We start from the raw sequence: 25,453 nt of genomic DNA on the forward strand, positions 1-25,453 counted from the left end.
CAGTCCAGGGCACTCTCACTCCCATTGCTTGCCTGTCTAGATAGCGTCCATTTGGTCGAACCACTTCCACTTTTCCTTGATGGTTCTGTAGTCACTTTTAATATTTATTTTTTTTTAACTTTTCCCTACACTGTTGGTAGGTCTGGTGGTAGCAGTGTGCAGCCAACAGCTGAGACACTTCCTGAAAGACTTTTTCATTTTGTTCGTCGCTAATGAGAGGAACGTCTGCCCCTCGTTTATTGACCACGTGGTTTTGCATACAGCCATTTCTTTTTACAATTCGAAAGTCGAGTGAACAAATGATACTGCTATCGCTGTAGCTAACTAGCGGGTTGATTTCCCGTGTAGAAAATCCAGTGACGCTAGTAGTGATGATTCTCTCTGATAAATCAGTGATCTGCAGGGTTTTGGCATCACATTTAGTATTGGCTCGGCTCGCTTGGAACCTCGACCGAGGTGGTACTAAAAATTTGCAGGTACCAGGTACTATCCACAGTGGAAACCCCCAAGAGTCAAGTAGAGTTGTACCATGCAGTGGAAAAGCCCCATTATATGTACTTTTTAATTAAGAACTGACCCAAAATAATGCGTTATTAATAGTGATGTGCACAGTGCCTGTATTCAAATACCAAAATCACTATTCGGTTATTCTGCAGGTGTTTAGGAGGTCTTCAACTCGATCTGAGTCCGACGGTAGCCAACAAACCTACAGATTTTGGGCCAGGTTCGGGTACGTTTTTTTAAGTAGGCTATAGGGCGATTTACAGGCTGTTCACTCGAGTGTTTGAGCTGTTTTTCAACTGTTTTTCTATGTAAACGTGCACTAGATGGACATTGTAAAGGGATTAATGGAACGGAGGAGGTGAGAACCTGCTTGGACAAACACACAAAGGTGTCGGAATCACAACCCGGCCCTGCCCTTCGCCCTGCCAAAGACGTCTTTCAGCATTGCGCCACATCTCACTTTTTCAGCGTACCGCACAGGACCATCACATTTTTTAGACACCGTGTTAATTTAAAAAGAACTTCAATATTTATAAACGCATCTTGAGACACCTGTGTTCTGTTTCACCATTTGTTGTGCTGCATCTAGCTTTTTCAGTGCTGGTGCATGTTACACATGCTTCCAGATAGTTTTTCACCTGGCAAAGTTTCAGCGCTTGATAAACGGTGCAGACAATAATTACACAAATTAAATGCTGAATCAATTAAAAATCAAAGCATCCCGAAGAGTTTTATAAACCTTAGCGTTCGCTGCCTCATGGAAGGTGAACCTACCCTGGCAGAATTATGCATTTTCCATTGAATAAGTATAAGCATATGTTGCTAGCAGTGACAGAGAATATTTTTGTTCGACTTTAAAGTGATTTTATAATTTGAAGACATATATTATATATATTGTGCTATTTAGGCTCAAAGCTCTCTGTGGACTTTATTCCCTGCTAATAGGAGTTTGTGCCTGACACACATGGCAATAAACTTTTTTGATTACCGACTTTAGTCCCGAATCCCGACAAATGACAGAATAACCGTTCGTAAACTTTCGCGGTTAACCAACTAGTACAAATTGTTACCGTGCACATATTTAGGGTATTTAAGGCATCTTTCGCTTTATCATTAAACATTAAATGCATGCAAAACTCTCCATACTGTTGCACGAATTCTGTCGCTTATATGAATTTAAACCATCAGCTTTGTACACAGCCAAGGTAAACGGCACCTTTGTGTTTGAAAGTGTTTTGAGAATCAAAGTCTGTTCTCTGAAGTACTTCAAATAAACACACTGTATAACCGCTGATTCTCTGAGAGTGCACTCAGTGCCTGTGCTTGTGCTGCTGTCATCCAGCAAGCATTCGGCCAAACAAATGGTATTTCACATAAGGCTGAAATTTACATGGATTTACAATAGATATCTCAAAATAAATCAATAAATAAATTGATTTGGAGCTCGAGGCCCCTTGGGTTTAAAGGCCCCTGGGCAACGGCCAAATCGCCAGGTGGTTAATCCATCCCTGTATTAGTAAGTTCAGTTCTTTGGTTTGTGTGCATCTGTGTTGTGTTCTGTTCTGTTGTTTCTATCACTGTGGTGGACCGGGTTTTAGATAAACAAATCAAGTTGTCATTTAAATGCCCCATTGAACGTGCAGATGAGAGCAACGGTCGGTCAAATGTTACACTAAATAATACATTTGATTCTGGCCAAAGCTCATCATATACTTTCATAACAATCATGAGTCTCATGGAATAATTTATTAGGCTTCTGAATTATTCCTTTGAATTATTTTGAAGCTTAAATATGTGGCCTCCATAAACTGCCATTGTATGACATTAATGAGCAAAACATGATTTATCCACAACTTCTCCCTTTGTGTTTAAAAAAAAAGGAAGAAGTTCATATAGGGTTATAACTACACAGGGGTGAGTAAACAATGACTGAATTTTAATTTTGGGGTGACCTAACTCTTTAATAATGCCAATGAAATCTAATCTCACTCAATTAAAGTAATTGCAAGAGGTATACACCAGATTAAATACCAGCCTGGTCTCATGAAATTACATGAACATACGTGCTTCATTAAACATTTGGCTGCAGTTTTCAAGTAAATAGTCCATTGGGGGGTGCCAAATCCGAGCAAAATAAGGTTGTGATCAGACACACAATTAAGGTGATTTTTAGATAAAGGTTTTAATAAGTAAAACGTACCACTCTAACGTACAACTTTACCCTAAACCTAACCAATAGTGTCCAAAACGGTAAATGAGAGTTTAACAAAACAGGCATCCTTACCCTTAACCAAAACCTAACCCTCACCGATAGTGTTTAAAATGCAACTTCAGAAAAATATATACAGTGCATCCGGACAGTATTCACCGCACTTCACTTTTTGTTATGTTACAGCCTTATTCCAAAATGGATTAAATTAATTATTTTCCTCAAAATTCTACAAACAATACCACATAATGACAACGTGAAAGCAGTTTGTTTGAAATATTTGCAAATTTATTACAAATAAAAAACGGGAAAAAAATAAATAATCACATGTACATAAGTATTATTTTCAGTTGTTCCGGATTGATAATTTATAAATGCAGGTGGTAACCAGTTAATTTCATTCCGAATATTTTCATAAAACCAAAAGGCCAAAAAATTAAACGTGGTTTGATCCTGAAGGAAACTGCTGCATCACACATTTATTTTCCTAATTTAAGTGGAAGTTGCATTCTGTGAATGAAGACCTTCATTCAACTTCTGAACCAGAATTATAAAATACAGTTATTGCTCAGAACGAACCGAAATGAAAATCATTTTGTTTTTGGTCCCTGTAAGCAACACATTACTTTTGTAACACCATGGTTATTTACATAAAACTGAGGCTTTCACCAAAACATATGGTTACTATAATATTACTAGTGTAAAGTAATGGTCAATTTAAACCAGATAAAATTTTTTCTCGACTCCCTGATCTATTCAGTGACCAAATCACATTTATTTATTATTATTATTATAAGTAGTGTTAAAGGAAACAGGAGGAAAAGTGGGAAAACATGAAAAAGCACATACACATTGTTGTTACTCCCCACACCACTGCAGTGACACTATTTGTCATCAACATCTCTGTTTACACCAGACTATTGGGAGTGCAAGTAGCCACGCTGTGTTGCCGGTGCAATTTACACTTAGTGCAAATAGTCACTGTATTTTATATTTTATGTATTTTGTAGTATATGAAATTTAAAATTATATATTCTGATGATTTATCAATGGGATTAAATCACTCCAATAGGTTGAATTATTTACTTTTTTAAGTTTCCTAAAAAGAAGCAAACAATTTTTTCATATTTGATATTGTAAAAGTGATTATTTTGCAGATGTCCATACAGATATTATTTCAGAGGCTTTAATCTCAAATTCTGAAAAGAATCCAAGGATTTAAAAAGGAGTGCCACTGGACTTTCACCATACTGTATGAAAGTACTGATACTGCTCAACATAGTTAAAGTGACATAACTCAACACAAGCAGTGGTATTGCGTAATCTCAGGGTCAATACTGTGACTGTACAGTCACAGTATTGACCCTGTGATCAAACTGTATTATTGTATGCAGGAACTAACAGGGGCTGATGTAGCTTGTGTATGTATGAGAATGTGTTTGTATCTTTGTACAGAGTAGCGGTTCTTCTGATTATGAACATCAGCGCATGCAAATTGTCATGATGGCACATTCCAAAAATATATTTTAGCATGCAAGGATGCAAGTGAGATGATATCAGAGAGCAAACAGAGAGAGAGAGAGATGGATATCAGACAGTGGGTGTGGTGCAAGTCTCAGCAGGTAGTGCTCACCATCAGCTCCCTTTGGTCTTCCAAGTTTCTGAGAAAGGAGGAAAACTCTTGTAGAGATTCATCTAAAATGACACAAGAAAACATGCAGTAAGGTACACTGACTGAACATAATAGTACATGCACAAAAACATACTTCACATACACTAATCTCACCCACACCACACAATCAGTAGATTTATGCAAATATATATGCAAATATGTGCATGAATGTAAATATACAAACATGAAACAGACTTACCAATGCACTTCTCATCGTCAGTTTTGGCATCACCGATGTACTCAAACTTAAACTCACCCAGGCACTGAGCAAACTTCCTCTGGGCCAAGGAAAGCTCTGAAAAGGCAGAGAGATGAGAATTAACAGCTTTAAATCCAAGTTGAAATGAAGAATAGCTTCATTTTCTTTAGATATTTATTGTCATTTTCATTCACTCAAACAAAATGTGGCATTCGTCAAACTCTGCAAACAACACATGACATGACCTTAAACATTGAAGGCACACATAGGCTAATACTTCTTTTGATTGCTTTGGAAATATTTTAACATAATCATCCAGCCCTCTGTTTAAGAACATAGCAAATTATTCCAGAAGAATAGCTAAACAATGCTACCCAGTCACATATATGAACTGGTGATAATAAAAGTCAAGCTCTGCAAACATCCTGCTGGATTCTTGTACTACTAAAAGCATCCTGACGTTTCAAGTGTTGCATGTAGATACCAAGAAATCCCTTCCCTCTGGGAAACCCCACAGAAAAAAGAGGGAAGGACAATCCCTGGTATGAGTGTTTGAATATCACTGGAACGTTTTCTTGCAAGATGGCGGACTAGGCAGAACCCTTTTTGTTTTTTCTTCATGCGATTGCCCAATTGAAAAGTTTTTATAGGCTGTAATATCTCTACTTGAATGTAGTTTTTATACGAAAAATTTGATTGAAAGTAGTCTACCATTTGGATGTTAAAATGCCAAATTCATCAAAAGATAGCAGCATTGATAAGCGGCTACTGGCATCACTGGTTGCGTCTGGCAAAAGTAGCTCTTCCAAAAAGTTGCGAGTTGATAATACGGGTGAAGAAGTCTCCAACACTACATTACAGCAGGCGATTCAGACTCATACAAGAAGATTTGACAGTCAAGACCAGAAACTAGAAGACTTCGCTTCCCAGATGAAACAGAATGCTGCCATGACAGCTTAGAACTAAAAAGTGGTAGCGTTTAATGCCACAGAGGTGAAAAGAAATGGTTTCAGTGCTTGAGAAACCAATCTCGTTGGCTACTAAGAACAATAATCTGAAAGCATCCATTCATGATCTAGCCAGATACAAAAGGCGATGGAATCTTTGCATCAATGGTCTAAAAGAAAACGAAGATATCACGGAAGACATCTTAAATCTTCTGGGAAGGATTGCTCCCGAGATGGCACCTAAGATAGAGGACGTGGTTGATTCTGTGCATCGTTTGCAGAGAAGAGATGGAAAGAAACCATGATATTTAATTTGAAAAGCTACAAAAAACTCACAGGTATGTCAAGAACTTGGCGTCTGGTTTGCAGAAGTTCTAACGAAGGAAGACAGCTTGAGATGCTCTTTGGCCTCAAATCAAAAGGCAAGATGGCAGGGCAAAAGGCGTATTTTCGAGGCCCATTATGGTACTTCAATGGACAGGGCATATCAACAATTTGAAAGGTAGACAAAGTTGAAGAAGAAAGAGAATCTTATGTGAGTATCTATGAGGACAGACAGAGGAGTTTATATCAGGATGTCTTACTGTAACAATTTTCTTAAAAGAGATTGTTCCTGTGTTAATCTATTGATCTGATAAAGACATTTTAAAAGTTCATGTTCTCTTTTAATAAGTTGTGTTTTATTTGGTTAAATGTGAGAGGTTTAAAATATAAGGTCAAACGGGCAATCTTTTTTTTTTTTTTGTAAGGGTCAGAGAGCAAATGTCTTTTTTCTGCAGGAAACACATTTCACTGAGTTTGATGTTCAGTTTTGGTCCACTCAATAGGGTGATAAATAATTTTTAGCCATGGTACCCAACGGTAACTGCAAAGGTCACGGTTTTGTTAAATAATGCTTCAGGAAAAGTAATATTTCAAAAGCGGATGACTTTGGACATTGATTGATCATTGGTTGGACATTTAATTATTCTTGTAAATGTATATGGTTATAACAATATAAATCAAAACAAAGAAGTACTCTCTAAATTGGCATATCTGATCAATGATACAAAAAGTTTGTACTCAATGGATAATATTGTAGTAGGGGAGACTTTTATATGGTTTTTGATGACTGGATGGACCCTTTCCCTATAAAGCTCACAAACTACCATTATAATTCTGTCTTAATTGAGTTTTGTGAAGATATTTGTAGAAGAAATAATCCAGAAAAAAGGGTGTTGGAAATTGAATTCTTCATTGATTAATGATGGAATTTTTTGTAATAATGTTAGACTAATTATTAAATACGTTCTATTTGGACAGTACTATACATTTGTATATTTCAAAATGGGTATTTATTAAATACAAAGTCTGCAGTTATTCAATATCCTATAGCAAAAACATTGCAAGAAAGGAATTTGGTCAACAGCTAAATGTATTTATACATGAATGATTTGTCGGAAGTGGATGGACAAAACATTTTGAAATAGTCAAAATTGGATAATTTATTTTGTAAAAAGCTAAGGGGGGCTTTTATTCAATCATGTGCTATATGGATAGAAGGTTGCAAAAAAAATATGGCTTACTTTTGTAAATGAGAAAAAAAGCACCAGATCCATAATGCAGTTAAATACTTGGTTATTAATGGGAAAGAGTGTACAGATCCATCTGCTATTTCGAAAGAGATTTACTCGTTTTATAGGAACGTATACTCTTCGTGTTATTTGCCGACAGATTGTCTTGGGTATGTGTTTTTTATAGACTTAAAGCAAAGATATAGGACAGCTCTCCAAAACGGTTGGTCAAGATTACGATCAAAGAACATATTTCAAATCAGCAGTAAAATGTGACTACGCTGGTATCATAAACTGTGCTTCCTTACCTCAGAATACGCTAAAAAACAGAATTTTCCCAGCTTGCATAGCTAATGCGCATGTGCATTCTCAGGTTGATTGACAGGTGATGTCTGCATCTAAATGGTGATTGGTTCTTTTACCATTGGGATTTCTAATTTCTACCATTAATTTTAATAGAAGTGACCCAATATTAATCCTAATTTCATAGCACCATGAAAAAGAAACCTTAATACATTGTCAACAAATCTGGATTGGTACAGAATGGCACCTTTATAAACTGGTTTCCTGGTGACTAGAATGCTAATTACCAAATTAAAATTTAAAAAAAAAAACCCACTTGGACATTGTTTAAAGACATAAGGAAATAAATACAATCAAGCAAATCTAAAAGGCATTCGGATTTCTCTTAAGGTTTGGATGAGAACATGAGATGGGAAGTGTTTGTGAATCAGAGGAAGCATATTTGTGGATTCCCAAAGCATGATCACGATACAAGTGAACTCTCATTGGGGTCCGTGGGACATAGCAGTGGGGTATTTTAGGACGAACACTAGGAGCGGTATCCAGCATTGTGTTGTTGTCGACATCGACAGCTGGGCTTGTCTGTAAGAAATGAGCTGGCACACCTATCACATTTTCTTTTGCTTATTATGGTGCCTTCTATATTTAGTTGCCATATTTGTCAGAGATTCACAATTGATTCTATGATTGAATCCACGTTGACACTCAAATGTATTTAATTCAACCATTCATTCTTTTAATAGTCTCAGACTATACTGAACTGAATAAAATAACCTGTAATGCTTGAAGGGCTATATTCTTCCCTTCAAGTTATTATCGTTCAAAATAGAGAATGGAAGCAGAATGGAATTAAGTCCAGGCCAAAAACGCCTGTTCAACTCCTCTGGGTGAGGCAGGGTGAATGTGGATTACAATACAACAAAGCTCTGTCATGTGAGTCTAGAAGAGAGGGCTTGTGGACTATATGCAAGCCTGTTCCATTGACAGAGTGGACTGAGATGTCAAGAGATACATGTTTTAGGGCGGAGGTATTCATTTAAAGTTAATTTCAAATTCCTTCCTATCAAAGGTCTGAACATTCATAATAGGTTCAGCAGTTATTATCTTGTATAGCTATATATTGTGCATTTCAAGAAAATTCATTGTAAATCATATACATTTCAAATTGGCAACCATAATGTCTTAATATGAAGAACAAAAAAAAAAATATGAAATAGTCCAAAACTGCTCAATTTGTCCAGAACAGAACTGTAAATAGCAATTTGGCATACATTTTGTCGACTTTGCACCGGATAAAATCATATTTCTGTGTAAATATATTTAAGTTAAGGTTATGTACACCTTTGCACAGATAAAAATGGTGTGGTTAAAGTTTTTTTATAAAGTCATATAAAATGTAATTCATATTCATAGCTATATGAATATTAATATATGAATATAATAATTAGGTCTGTCAATCGATTAACATTTTTAACTGAATTAATTACATGGTGTCCCGATTAATTAATCGATTCATCGCATATACAAATATTTATTGAGAAAGCCCCTCATATAACAATAATTCAATATATACAGATTATACATATTTATATCAATATATAATTATACATAGTTATCTTTAAATAAAAAAAAATATATATATATATATATATATATATATATTATATTATATATATATATATATATATATAATAAAAAAATATTCAGATAATTAAAATGCATTACATTCTTGTAGCAGAAGAGTTAATCAATGATAAGACAATACAAAAAGCGGCTTTAGAATACAATGTATTGTTTACGACCATATTATTGATCATATGTCAATCATTGGCACACAGTTCACAGCAAATCATTTCACAAGTTAATTTGTCAATAAGTTGGAGATTTATTATGAGGGCTTGTTTAAGGACCGTCAATTTACACCTTCGTCAGACACGCTTGTATAGCATCTCGGGTGTGTTGCATCATAAACATAAAATTTTTAGGTCACTTTGTCAAGTTAAATATAGTTTAATACTTAGAAAACATCTTGAGATCTCTTAATTCGGATTTGCATTATCTCTGGCATAAGGCAGCAATGACTGAATCACAGTGTGTTGATATTCAGTAGGCCTACACTTTTTTGTGACAATGCATACATGTAACAATATTATTATAAATAATAATGATAATAATTAAACCATTATTGTTGTTATTAGTATTATTGTTTTTTTATTATTTTGTATATTACATTTTTCTATATAATAGTAATATTTTTCTTCAATTTCATGCATCTAGTTAAACAGAGCTTTTATTTTGGACATTTGAATTGAATGAATTTCTCCTGTGTGGTAGTTTTTAATAATGTACGCATTTTAAATGAAATGCTGAAATACTCTGATCTGAAAATCTCAGATCAGCACCAGAGTGTTCACAGCCTCTCAAACAATAAACTAACTGCATTATGTGCATGACATGCGATCTGTTTGTGTATGTGAAGTATGACAGACAGCAGAGCGGCACCTCTGGTTCATTCTGATGTGGGCATACTAGCATATCTTATTTGATTAAATTACATCCTTCTGCTGTTTAGTGATTACATGTGACTATATAGACATTTTAAATATCAAATTGTCAATTTAATCTCCAAAATATCACATTACATATTTTTACACCACACTGTAATATTGTATCGAAATGAGCAAAAAAAAAATTGTCATCACACTATTTAATTAGTGTCGGTATACCACACTGCACAACCTTAACATGGATATAATAAAAATATTATGTGTGGACAAGAAATTGTTCATTTATGATATGATGCAGTGAGCACTGCTGCTCACTCGGTGTGTATATATATATATATATATATATATATATGCCAAACTTGTCAAATTACAAAGATATCTTAGTTTTACTGGTAATGTGTCTCATCTGTGATCAGATTTTCAAAAGATATGGCCAGATGTGTTGCTGCATGTGTGAATGTGTGAACGGTGCTTTCATGCCTAGATCTTTGACAGCTAAATTTTTTGCACAGCATCAATCCATCTTTAAACACAACATCTGTCCACCAACACTTCCCCTATCTTCACCTACATACATTTTAGTCCCTGTGAGCAAAGCAGGTTGGCCAAGTCATGGTGGGGGTTGGGGTGGGAAAGTGGCAGTCAGTGGGCACCGTCTATGAGGAGTGCTAGCACCATGTGATGCTCTGGACTAAGTCAACTCGTTGTTTGTTTAACTTTAAAACTCAGTCCGACTGAAAATAGAAGCAACAGGAAACAGTTTGCTCTTTCCTTTCTTCCATATGTGTGTAAGGTAGGTATCACTCTGTGAACACATGACGGGCGTGGCTGTGGAAGTTGTCACAGGTTTCAACACGCAATCAGAACAGTATTACAAAATTAAATACCACTAACCAAGTGGCAGGCAGATAGACCATACTTTGGTTCAACAGAAATTAGACTAAATTATTAGTAATATATGGCCCTAAAATAGGGCCCCAAGTACATTTTCCTAAATTCTGTTTTATTTTTTCCCCAAATGCAGTTTCCCAGTTTATTTTTCCTGGATTTCATGTATTATACTTTAATTAAAATGTATCATCAAAAGGATGTCTAATAATATGAAATAATATTTTTCACAACACTGAATAGGGCTGCACAATTAATCGTATTTTTTTCATGATAACGATTTCTGCCTCTCACGACTAATTAAGCATAACATCTGTGATATTACTGAGCAGCTAGAAAACAGAAATTATCAGCTTGGTAAAGTTGAGAATTGTTGTTCATTTTCATTTTAGACTGTGTCCACAGATGACAGACCAAATCACAAGCCCTTTCATAGTCCATTTTCACCTCATCTGAACAATCACGCTCCTGTCAGAATTTAGCCACTGAACTTTCACTTGAGTATACGCTGAAATACAGAACTACAGGTGTTGCAGAGTATCGTATGTGAGCCATGATGATCTGTAATATTACACATGCACGGAACACACATGAGGATAATGATACAGTGAGGATAATGCACAAGGTTTCATCTCGTGCTTTGATAATGAATGTAATGCACAAAACAGCTGTGCTATGAGTTCGGTTCATGCGTGTCGCTAATGTGCACTGACAGAGTTATGTATAAAGCGCTCCAGATTTACTTCAGTATCACATTTTTGTAATTCCAATTATGTTTGGCCATTACAAGTGTGTAAACAAACGGCATCAGAGTTATGTGGAGCGAGGAGGAGATAAGATCATTTCACCATGTATGACCGAGCATATTACTGTATGGTTTGGGAATATAATAATGTTAATAATAATACAAATAATTAATAATAATATTTTAAAGATTGGATCTTAAAAGAGGATGCAGTGATAAACACCTTAGAGTAACTTTCTATTAGCAGTAAAGAATAGGCAAACTTTTTACTTAATTTTGGTCAAAATTTATAATTTACTAGTTTGTAGTTCTAACAACTTATTTAGTTGTTAGAACTACGCTAATGAGCGCTAATGTTTAATGTAATTTTATGTTTGTTTGTTTTCTGGGGGGATCTTTTTAGGATCAATATCTCAGCAGTTCAGCAGTATGGTGGCTCAGTGGGTAGCCCTGTCGCCTCATAGCAAGAAGGTCCTGGGATTGAGTCCTGGCTCAACTGGGCCTTTCTGTGTGGATTTTGCATGCTCTCCCTATGTTCACGTGGGTTTCCTCCGTGTGCTCCAGTCTACCCAACAGTCCAAAAAGTCATGCAGGTTAAGTTAATTGGAGACCCTAAATTGCCCATAGGGGTAAATGTGAATGTGCATGTCTGTATGTGTTGCCCTGTGATGGACTGGCCACCTGTCCGAGACAGCTGGGATAGGCTATAGAAGATTGGTGGATGGATCTAAGCATTTGCAATATTTTGTATTTTTTTTTTTTTTTTTCAAATGACAGAATAGTCATGATTATTAATTGTGATTACAATTTTTTTACATTTTCATTATTATCATGCAGCCATAACATTGAAAATGACATTTTTCTATACATGAGTTATTTATTTCTGTTGTGATATCTTCAGTTTCATGCATCCATTTGGAGCAACCTTTTATTTTGGTGGAAAACTGAGTGAATACCTTTGAGTTCCTGTTTTTGACAAAGTTTTTAATAAACTCCCTATTCTAAATGAAAAGCACAAACATTCTCGAGCTGAATTCTCAAAGCAAGACTGGAGATGGAGTTTGTGGGATCATTCACAGACACAGTTTTTAAACAGTTATAATTTACAGCTGTAAACAGCCGGCAGCTGTTCTTGTGCTGAAAACATTGCATCTTGAGCATCACACGCTTAGTGTATGTAGTACATGAGAGAAATCGGGAGACATCATAAGGTCCTAAATAGACAAGTTACAAGAAAGCAGAGAAAAATCTTTCTACACAATTTCAGCAATTTTGTTAGTGATAAACCGATAGGTCGGCCAGGCTAATACATCGGCTGATGCATTGTTAGTAAGAATTTATGGTCATTGGCCTAAAACCTTTTCTGCTTGTCTGATGAACAAGTTATTTTACCTATCAGTTTTACATTTTACTACAGTCTTGTCATTGGATTGTACACTTTAAGCTAGTTTTTTTGTGATTTTGACTAATTATTAGGCTTTGAGAATTAAAGGTTACTTTAAACTTTAAATATAGACAATGTTTTAAATCTGTTTCACTATGACTAAATTGTATTATGTAAATCAGTTGTATATAGGCCAAACTGCTCTCTACATATACATATTGGAATTGGCCATTAAAAACCATCATATCAGTCGACCACAAACTTTACTATTAATCTATCTAACACTGAGGCATTATCTGCATGGTAAAAATGTTACACAGATCAGCAGTTTAGAAACCTGAGAAGTGGTTTACCCAGCATGCTCTGGTGTCTGAACAAGCAGCATGTTACGCATTCCTTGTAATGTGGGCACACACAGAGATCTGAACCTGACATATGCCGCTCACTCATGGAGAATGCCTGAAGCATTGATTCGCTTTGGAGGAAATGTAACTGAGGGGGTCTCAGGAAGTGTATTCAGAAAAGGCATCTGTTAGTGTTATGGGAAAATCAAGAAGGCTTTTTGGACAGCACACAATCATGGAGGTTGGGCCCATAGACGATCTCCAAAAAACTCCCTGGTCAATCCAAGGGAATTCCTTCAACAGTAAACCATTCGAAAACACAAACCAAAACAACACACCCTGGAAACAGTGATTCTAAGGTCACATTCTGAGGAGAACCAAACCCTGGTACTGAGCAAAGCATAATATTTAGTCAAACTTGGGGTAGCGACTGAGTGACAATTAAATTTTTCTTTCTACAATTATCTGATGCAGACCTTCAAATTTGAGCAAAAAGACACTTGTTTGAGGAAACTGACAAGTCATGTCAACCTATATATTATGGAGATGTTAAATACGGGTTTGGTGACTTATTGTCAAAACACAGGCACTGGCAGAGGTGCATATTTTAGTTTCAAACACAGCAACCTATATTTAAAGTGACGGTTCTGAAAGGAGAGTACAGGCACACTTTACGCATACATGAACTGTACTACAAGGGTTCTGATTTTAACATCAGCACCAATGGATATTAGTCAAGGTAGATAGCATATTAAACAATGGTGTGAGGGATAGACATACCTTTTTGAAATACACAGAACTAAGAACATTTTAAAGAGGAAAATACCAATATTTAATCTAAAGTTGCGTTCCATTCAACTCAGATGTGGGATATTCCTACATAATATCTCCGACCTCCAACCATAAATGCATTCCATTCCAGATGCTCGAAAAATGACATTTAAGAAAACAAAATTACAACGATCCTGTTAGCTTAGAAGGTGTTTGACTGTCACCAGAGATGTTTCCTAGCAACCCAATTCATAAACAATTTGCAACGCTAGCAGTTGTGCTACAGGTGTACGATTATCAAAAGAGAGTATATTTTACCATGTTTTGAAAACCTGCTATGCCGCTAACTTTTGTTAAACATCCTTTAATATCATGTAATGTAGAAACTTTGACTCATTTATCGATATTATTTAATACAAGTGAATGATTATCACTTATTTTGTATATCTTCCTGGGTGCCGACATGATTGTGTGATATCACGCACTTGCATCTCGGCGAAATCGGAGTTAAACATTTCCGCACGACTTTCCAAGTTGGAAATATGACACCAAGTGGCGTTCCATTGCACCTTTCCCACTAGGAAGTTGGAAAAGTTTCCGAGTTGAATAGAATGTAGCATAAGTATTTAAATAATATTTACACGTACATATTATTTTGAGTCCTCCATGTGCATTTTGCATTATCATTAATGATTCATCAATTAAATGATCATTAATTTCCACTACAATTGATTTTGAAAATGTCTAAAAATGTACATCCCTTAGATAAAACATTAAGAATGCAAGCATTAAAAATGCACAAAAATATTAATTCTTTCCATACTGTCTTTCACTAAATAAAAAACACTTAAATACACCATTATAAGAATTAACTGTAAAACAAAAATATTTACCTATATATATATTTTACTAAAACGTTTTCATATTAAAAAATGAGGGCTGGGACGATTCATCGACGTAATCGACGTCATCGATTACAAAAATATGTCGATTTGCATAACATGCGTCGGTGCGTCACAGTGTAATAATTAAAATAGCATCACCAGGTTTAAGCATGGATTCCCCGAAGAACAAACTGCAGCTAAAAAAAAAAAAGTTTATTTTAGTATTTAGTATTATTTAGGGAGTATTTTAGCCAGAGACTCAACAATGTGGTGCTGTGTAAGATATGCAAATTGGAAATGGCTTATCACAGCCATACAACCGCCATGAATGAACACTTGAAGCGAAAGCATCCCGGATCGCTTGTCAAGACGGCAGCACCGTAAGTCATGTTTACTTTTTGTCCCCATGTTAAAAGTAATTTATGCACTGCAAGTAAATTTCGCACTATGCGACCAAAAAACGTCTGTTATTAACAACTGGCAAGTACATTTTAACATTTCACTCGCCAATGATAGAGTTGTGTAGTGTCCGCGGCCCCTTTAATGAATAAAAAGCAGTTGATTAAGAAGCTGGATTCAGCCTAGTCTTTCCCTGCATGATGTCTCATGAGCGCGGGGGAAAAAGCACTTGTGTCTTGTTCAGTAGAGCATCTCGGGAACCGTACCACGGACGTCACAACAGCAGCTCTCTTGAAGTTTAGTTCATGTATGTGTAAAGTGTGCCTGTACTCTCTTTTCAGAACCGTCACTTTAAATATAGGTTGCTGTGTTTGAAACTAAAATAATCACCTCTGCCAGAGACTCTGTTTTGACAATAAGTCACCAAACCCGTATTTAACATCTCCATAATATATAGGTTGACATGACATGAGTTTCCTCAAACAAGTGTATTTTTGCTAAAATTTTAAGGTCTGCTTCAGATAATTGTAGAAATTTGAAGAAATATTTGAGTTATTTAGACATATTTTGATCATTTCAATATTATTTTAATTATTATATAATTTTATATGACTGTCATTCATACATTTTTGAAGCCTGAAAAGGAAATCATATACCCTTATTTTATTATATGACCCAAGCTAAATTTGTATAAATGACTTTGTTGTGTGCATGAAGCACACATGGTGAGATTGTAGGTTAATTAATCATCATATCGTGAAACACCTTAAACAGACAATTAATCATCATAGTCCTAAAACAGCAATCAGTCATAATCGCAATTATTTAATTTTCATTTTATTTAATTTATTTTGTTGTTGGATTGCTAAATGTAGATTTCACATTCCTTTAACTCAAATTGAACACGGTCTTTCTTAAAATCTCTACAAAATAAAATAAAAGTAATCTACATTTAGCAATCTAACAACAAAATAAATTAAACAAAATAAAGTCACTTTCAGGAGGAATATCAAAACATTGTGCAACCTCGAGTTTAGCAGTCCAACATAAAATCTCTCCAAAATAAAACGAATGTTGGACTGTAAAATGGAGATTACCAGTTAAAACAGGGCTATTTTTGTTACAGAATAATACCCTGCAGTGCACACTTTGTTTCTTGTACATTTGTTTGTGTTTAAGAGAAGATCATTTATTAAAATATTGAAAACTTAACGAGACGAGTTTGTTATATTTATTTTGGGTTAATTAATTGTTAAATTAAAAATTATAATTAAAAATAATAATTGTTAAAAATCTATAGAAAAATTTGGCAAATTACTCGTTAGATTAATCGATGAAAAAAATTATCGTTAGGCGCAGCCCTATTAAAAAATGCCACGGGGGATATTAGTGAACATTTCTGAGTCATTAATATGTTTTTAAATGATTCTGTTTAAGACATAATTGATTCACTGCAATAAATAAATAAAAAATTGTAACAGAAATGTAAATCAGATACGCTAAAACAGAATGCTCTCATATCTGTTAGGGATTGTGTTACGTTCTCACAATCAATGTTTGGGATTGACAACCGCATTTACTTACAGATGTGAGTCTTGAAATGTTCTGTTCATATAACAACTAAATAGTGGTTTAAATACTTTCTATATGGAAGAACAACTAAAGTCAAGCCAATATTCTAACAGCTGTGACCATATTAAAAATTACTTAAGTAAAATATCAAAGATGGCGATGTCCATAGCACCCGCATGTCTTATCGAACTGACACCACTTTATTAAATAAACAAGCCCAATGGATGCATGAGACAGACAAATAGTTGTTCAGTGCAGTTCAGTTCACACAGCATGGGTTTGCTGAAAATGCAGTTGTGAGTAGGGATGCACCGAAATTTCGGCCGAAAATGGCACTTTCGGTTTTCGGCCGAAAATATGAGCCGAAAATATATACCTCCTCGCCCCGCCCCTCAGTGCTCTGATTTCAATCTGGATCGATCTAGCCCTTATCACGGCGCTACCAAACAAAGGCCGATCATGTCAGCGGTGTGGAAATTCTTCAAAGTTTCTGATAAGGACATCAAATTTGCGATCTGCAGTGTTTGTTCAGCAGAACTTTCAAGATATATATATATACACAGAATACAGCAAGAGATTCTACAGGAAAGCGCCCCGATCCACAGCAGTGCCTCAACTAGCGCAGCTACACCACAACTTGAGACGTATCTAGCTGAACTACGCCAGAAGCGACAATCCCCTTGACTACGGTCGCATAAACAAAGACCGATTTCCTTTGCTTGCGCGGATTGCGCACAGGTATGTATCTGCCCAAGCACCAGTACAGAGAGTGAGAGACTGTTCAGTGCAGCATCTCATGTTCTTGATGAGCTTTCTGACAGGAGAGACTGTCAGAACGTTTAGCAACTTTTGTTCTTGAAGAGAAACCGGTCACTTGTAGTTAAATAGAAAGCGGTCCAATTTGATGTGTATAGCAATTACATTACACTTGTTCTTCACTTGAGGATACATCTGTCGTTTACAGCTGAGGTTGGATTTAGTTCAATTACTGCTGTTTTGCACAATAATGTTCACTTAAAAGTGTACATACGTTTACATAAACAGAATAGAGCACTGATCTATATATATAATTATATATTATAGTTATATATAGATCAGTGGAATAGAGGCCCTCTGCCATTCTGTGTTCTGCCTTTTGTTTCAAGCTAGCTAAGTTGATTACTTGACTGTTGTTTTGCATATAATAGTTTTCTAAAAATGTACATTATTTGGATAATTGTTAATAAAATCTGTAAAATTAGATTTTTACAGAACTGAATGAAGAATAATATTTAATAATGTTTTAATATATTTTTTGTATATAAAAAATAAAAGTGATTTATTTTATTGGTTTGTAGTTTTTCAATTCCGATTCATAAAATTCTTGAAATTAATGAAAAAAGTATAATATTAATACAATTATACAAAAAAAAAAAAATCTTTTTTTTTCTTAAATAGGTAAAAAAAAAAAAAAAAGGAAATTTCGGTTTTGGTTTCGGTTTTCGGCCAAGTGCATCCTGGATTTTCGGTTTCGGCCCAGAATTTTAATTTCGGTGCATCCCTAGTTGTGAGTCCTGAAAATTTGCATGTGTCAGTTTGGTTATTGAATGTAGTTGTCTCTCTTTAACAACTGTGTGTGGACATAACCGTATTAAGCACTCAAAAACAGGACTGACAACTGTATTCTGCAGCTGGCTGTGTGAATGTGGCCTTTAAAGCTAAAATATGCATGAAAATCATCAAAATATTTACAATGTTGCTTATTAGAAATAGTCTGCATTCAATAAAAGCTAAGCTCAATCAACAGCATTTGTGGAATAATGTTGATTACCACAAAAATAAATTTCCACATATCTACTTTTTCTTTGAATGGGTACAATCTGTAAATGTTAAAAGACTCACTGTTTTAAAAGTATAGCCACAAGATGTAAACAATATGAGGGTCAACATGATTTTAATGTGATAAAATCACTTACTATCCTTTTCTGTGTAAAGTTATATTAAATTGTACAACTTCGTTGCCATGATGACATAATGCTGTAAACTCTAAAACCCTAAAATGACTGTAAAAATAACAAATGTAACCAACTTGACAGCTCAAATACTAAACAAATTGTAACTTTTTAACAACATTTTTAGAAGAGCTATTAAGTGCTTTTATAAAATTATAAGCACCAAATTTCTGCCTTTAAGCCCTCCAAAAATTGGCTCCATTAACTTCTATTGTTTATATAAAACACCTGTATTTATATACACTCTAAACTTGAGTTTTTTTGTTTTCTTCTTAAGAAAAACATTTATATATATCAAAATCATCATTCATTATTATGAATATTCAACTATTTTGGGCGACCCTAATTTAACAGTTTTAAAGGGAACTTATTATGACACTTTTCACAAGATGTCATTTAAATCCTTTGTGTCCCCATAATCTGTCTGTGAAGTTTCAGCTCAAAATACCCAACAGATCATTTATTATAACTTGTTGAAAATGCAAATATTTTGGTGGGAATAAAAACTAGCTATTTGTGTGTGTGTGTGTGTGTCTTTAAATGCAAATGAGCTGGTGCTCCCCGCCCTGTATCCAGAATAGGGCAGAATTTTGACATCTCTGCTTTGGATAACATCGTAAGCAATATGACTGACAGCAAAAATAGTGGTGTTCAGTCCTATATGTTTGAACAGGAGTCAGACACTGATGGAGAGACACCGTCAGAAGTAACAACTTTGAGAATGAACCAGGAAGTTTCCGAATGGTTATTTGATAAATGTATTTATTTGTTGTTAAGTTTTTAGCAGTTTTGCAACGATGGATGAGCAACACACACACACATGCTGTTACATCATTCGCTATGCACTATAACGAAACAACACACACAAACAAACATGTCCGTCGGCAGTGTCAACAATCGTGGGCAGGGCCTGTACAAAGTGACGTCACTTTGTACAGAATCTGCGAAATGGTAAATGGTCTTCACTTATAAAGCGCTTTTTTAACCTTGGCGGTTACCAAAGCGCTTTACACTATGTCCCATTCACCCAATCACAGACACATTCATACACCAATGACGGCAGCGCTGCCATGCAATGTGCTAGCCTGACATTGGGAGCAACTTGGGGTTCAGTGTCTTGCCCAAGGACACTTCGGCATGTGGAGTCATGTGGGCCAGGAATCGAACCACCAACCCTGCAATTAGTGTCCAACCTGCTCTACCACCTGAGCCACAGCCGCCCCTACGAAAGGCTTGTTCTGAGACAGTGTTTATGATTAATGGGGATTAAAAATAAAAAGAAAGGGTAAGTTTTTATCATTATAGGGTGGTTGTGTACACACACTACCAAAACACATTATATATTCAAATATCATGTGAAAGTGAATTTAGCATAATAGGTCCCCTTTAATGTCTTTGATCATTTCAAATTTTTCAAACCTATGTTTTTTTGTTTTGGAAAGATGCAATTTCAACGATTTGGTAGCTGAACGTTCATAACAAAGAGTCACAACTGTACAACCTATTAAACAGACTGTATGTCTTGTTTTTATGATTTGTGTCCAATTAAATATGGTGTCTTCCCAGTCTAATGGTGAAAATTGGCCATGTTACATGGGCTCATTTTTCAGCTTATTACAGAGTGATAACATCAGTGTTTCTTATAGATTCAGGTGAAAGAGTAATGTCCTCAAGTAAACAAAGGTTTCTTTATTCGTAATGTTGGTGTAAAATAATAAAGCCCGAAAGACTTACTGCACTGACATTCAGCTTCACAAACTGCAGAGCACAACCAGCATAAGCGCACTAACATAAGAAATACTGTCTCAGCCTAAGTTGTGTAACAACACTGTTACTGTGTCCAGTTACTAATAAACACACCTCTCATGCTCCTTTGCAATAATTGCTTTGTTTGAGCCGTCTTGTCCTGTTGAGGACAGATGACTGGCAGGAACTCTTGGTATCTCAAATAAGCATTGTTTTTTTTTTAGGTTTATTTGCTTCTCTACTGAGCAATTATGTCACAGTCTGGTGTTGACATCTTTCACACAACTGACTGAGGTTCAGTTTATAGCTTTAGTGTCTCAATAGGAAATATAAATGTTAGACTCCCAGACATTACTTTTACAAATAGAAAAGATTAGAATAGTAGAACAGGAAGCCCTGCAACAGATGCCATGACCCCCACAAAGCCCCCAACTAAACATAGTGTCAGTCTGAGATTAAGAGAGACAGAAGCAATTGAGACAGCCTAAATAGATTGAAGAACTGTGGCAAATTCTCCAAGAAGCTTGGAACAGTCTATATGCCAACAACCAAGAAAAACTGTGTCTGGGTGTAAGTAGGAGAATTGGTGCTGTTTTAAAGGCAAAGGTGGTCCCACCACATATTTATTTAGTTTTTTATGTTTACTGGACTTTGAATGACATTTAGTGATAAATTAAAACTATTTATGTCATTATTTTTGAAGACATCCTCACTATGCAATCTTTTTCACAAATGCCTGAACTTTTGCACAATACAGTATTTTATGCAATAGCTGCACAAAGTACTATTTGATAATACCACAATGACAAATACACATTAAATTAGTTTTGGTGAAGATGTGTGATTTATCTTGGCTCATGAAGTTTGTCACTGAACCCAGGAATCCAGAATGGAAAAAGTTGGAAAATGCCCCTCCCACTGCTCATCACAGGAAACCACGTTAAAAACATCTGTACTTTAGCACATGCACACAATACTGTACTAAAGGCCTGCGTTCAGTCAATGTCTAGACATGAGCTCTCTATAGAGCTCTGTGAAATTAGAGGATATGACAAGATATGACAGTGAGGAGCAACTCCACTAAATCATTTCATTCAAGTTTAAAGCCAGATTGGAACTGGCTCCCTCAGCCGAGTCTGGTTTCTCCAATTGTTTATTTTTCCTCCATTAAATAACATCTGATGGATTTTAGGGTCCACACAGTCACCTTTGACTTGTTATAGACAAATCATTTACAAGTCATGATTTTCAATAACAATTTTCAATAAAACTGCTCAGCAGGGGTGGACCGGCCATCAAGAGAAATAGGATTTTCACGGTGGGCCGGCCGTGAAACGGGCTGAAATGGGCCACCACGTTATGCAGAAAAGGACAGTGACATCCCACAACAATTTTAGGGCCAGATTCCTTCAACCCTTGTGAAAAAGTAAATCTAATTAAAGCTTGTAGGTTTGTGGAGAAAAAAAAACACATTTACAACTTAAGTAGTACTTAAAACAGTAAATGTAGCTTTAGCAGTTTAGTGAACTTAGTAACTGAACAAAAGGGGAAAATGCAACCTCTGAATCGGCCTTGTCACTGATTGATCATGCCAAGGCATTTACTTTCTGGTTTTTATGTGGGATCTGAACACGGGTCTACCAAGCTGCTGACGCAACATGCTTCAAGTCACACTGCAGGGGAAGATAAACACTGAAACCTATGAAAACATGTCTGATGCTTATTGTCAGAGAGCTTAATGAGCAAAAAGTGGCCGATCCTTGGATACCGGAACTCTCGGAAACAACATGCAGACTTCTCATGTGATCATGTTGTTTCGTAGTCCACTTAAAAAAGAAAATAATGCTGGTTTGAATAAACATGAACGTGAGTAAATGTAATAATTAGCATTCCTTAGTGAACTATCCTTTTAAGAACTTTTTACTATTTCGTTGGATTTTAAAACCATACAGAAATATATTTTTTTATATAGGTGTTTTTGAGCTGTTTGGTTCTGATTTTCATCAAAATAAATCCCTCTTCCGTTCGGACACATATTACAGAAGAGGATTAGGGCCAAGCAATAATAAAAAAATAAAACCATCTCGACATTAAAGTCATTATAATGCGAGATTAAACTCGTTAAATTTCGAGAAAAAAGTCGAAATACAATCTTGAGAATAAACTCATTAAATATCGAGATTAAAGTCATTATAATGCGAGATTAAACTCGTTAAATTTCGAGAAAAAAGTCAAAATACAATCTTGAGAATAAACTCATTAAATATCGAGAATAACGTCATTATAATGCGAGATTAAACTTAACGAGTTTTTTCTCGAAACACAACGACTTTATTCTCGATATTTAATGAGTTTATTCTCAAGATTGTATTTCGACTTTTTTCTCGAAATTTAACGAGTTTAATCTCGCATTATGACTTTAATCTCGATATTTAATGAGTTTATTCTCAAGATTGTATTTCAACTTTTTTCTCGAAATTTAACGAGTTTAATCTCGCATTATAATGACTTTAATCTCGAGATGGCTTTATTTTTTTTTATTATTGCTTGGCCCTAATCCTCTTCCATAACATATTAAGTGTAATACTCCAGACTAAAAAAATTTACTTAGGAGCCATTGGCTCCTAAACTGAAACATTAAGGTGCCAGATGGCTGTTTTTAGTAGCCAAATCACAGATTTTCTCAATTTAGATTACTGTTCAGTAACCGAAAGGTAGAAAGCAGAAGAGAAGGAAGTCAGCTGATAACCCATTCATTGCAGGTTTAACATACAGTATATATAGTTGAGAAGATACGTTTTAATTCCCTTTGGTCTCATAAATGTTCACACCACTTATATAATTTATACAAATTTAAGAGATAAAATATATATTTTTAATTTAGTTCTGCTCTTCAGAATCTACATTACAGATATTTACATAAAGTATGAATATAGTAGTATGTTGTCTTCTTGAGCATCAATGAATGTTTGCACCTTGTGTAATAGTTGTGTACAAGTCGCTAAAAGTGTCAAAAGCTTTATATACACATACACATATACACACACACACACACACACACACACACACAAATATACACATATATATATATATATATATATATATATATATATATATATATATATATATATATATATATGTGTGTTTGATATATATATATATATATATATATATATATATATATATATATATATATACAAACACACACACACACATACATACATACATACATATATATAAATACACACACACACACATATATATATATAAATATACAAACACACACACACACACACACACACACATACATATATATAAATACACACACACACACACACATATATATATATATATACACACACACACACATACACACACTTTTAATTGTTTTAAAATATTGCCTTAGTCTTTCTTCACTGTTGGCCCCAGACACAGAGACAACAAGAGTGCAAAATGAATAAAATCTCAGATGCAGTTTATTATGCTACTCCAATCCCAATCAATAATTACCAGAAGAAAAAAAAAAAGTGGTACACAATACAGGACTTTTAATTATATAGAAGCCTGAAATACGCATGGGACTCTTATTTTGAAATGTCTGCATTCCAAATTGTGAGCTCACTGATGCATGATTCGCTGAGAAAGTGACATTGATTCAAACTGCTAACCTGAGCTCCTGAGTTCAAACCCCCAGTTCTTTTTGCGTGATTCGTGAAAAAGATCTGGTTCAAAAGAGTCATTTGTTCATCTCTCTCATGCTGGGTTTGTTGTTGCAAGTGGTGTAGAGAGCTCTAATTATGTTTTCAATTACTCACAAGATGATATCTGACGAAACCGCATATGAACGCACACAACCCGACTGTCGGCACTGGAGACTAGATTTTAAATTAGTCGCAATCTATTCTTTTTGGTCGCATTTGTGACCATTTTAGTCGCAGACTTGATCCCTGTAAGTGAGCATAAAACAAACTATTTCAGGAGAGCGATGTCACCCACAATGACGTTCACATGTGTGATTCAGCTAAGGGGGTAAAAGGGAATCAAGGCTCAAGGGTGCTTCTAGCAGTATGCAAGTCACTCATGTGTAGTCAGGCTTCTGACTAACAGCACAAATACTGGTTCAGTTTACAGCTTATTCTGGCCAAGAACTGCCTATTTAAAGAGGAGAGGCATGTCTGACAACCAGGAAAAACTGTTAAACACAAGATGCCAGTGTAATGACGCCATCAAATACTTCACATGTTAGCCGGGCACGCAACCTAATTGTCAATAAATACTGGTTTTGTTTTGGAAATTAACTTGTAGCATGTATCCCAACTTGGAAAGTTTGTGTTGCTGTAGTATAACAACGGCAATGAATGATGCCCTACAATGAAACTGTTTACATTGACGGACAAAAGTAACCAAAAGTAGGGTTGGAATGATAAATAAACATTTGAAATATTGTGAACCAAAAATCTGACTAACCATATTGAGGCATAATTTTAATACTTTGAAATTTGTGACATTGTTATCTGTCCATATGATCATAAATGATCCAAGATGAAGACGGTAGTGGACGGTACTTCAAATGGGTTGCATGCAGAAGCAGGTGGTCAGAGAAGAGCCTGAAAATCTGATATGGATATCTATTTTTAAGTTATCAATTTATTAATGGGAAAAAAAATATCTATATTTATTATTTATTTATTATAATTTTTTATAACAATAAATAGAGAATGCAACATAAAAATGTGAACACAGCACGTGCATCAAATTATCCAATATTTAGACCAGGCTATGCAGGTAATCAACGGGGCTTTAGAAGAAAGGTGGAGCAAAGCGTGGACACACTG

At 35.2% G+C, this 25,453-nt stretch overlaps 1 protein-coding gene across 1 annotated transcript in view; it reads right to left on the minus strand.

Annotated features, from left to right (window-relative positions):
* The window catches only part of LOC127651387 (rho GTPase-activating protein 10-like), a 136,790-nt gene that overhangs the window by 75,222 nt on the left and 36,115 nt on the right, over positions 1 to 25,453 (minus strand). Inside the window, exons 2-3 of the mRNA XM_052137178.1 lie at positions 4,585 to 4,680; positions 4,347 to 4,408 (exon numbers count right to left, since the gene is read on the minus strand). Coding sequence (XP_051993138.1) covers positions 4,347 to 4,408; positions 4,585 to 4,680 — 158 coding nt within the window. The remainder of the gene's footprint in view (positions 1 to 4,346; positions 4,409 to 4,584; positions 4,681 to 25,453) is intronic.

Source organism: Xyrauchen texanus, chromosome 11, assembly GCF_025860055.1.
Source record: "Xyrauchen texanus isolate HMW12.3.18 chromosome 11, RBS_HiC_50CHRs, whole genome shotgun sequence".
NCBI classification, from domain to species: Eukaryota; Metazoa; Chordata; class Actinopteri; order Cypriniformes; family Catostomidae; genus Xyrauchen; species Xyrauchen texanus.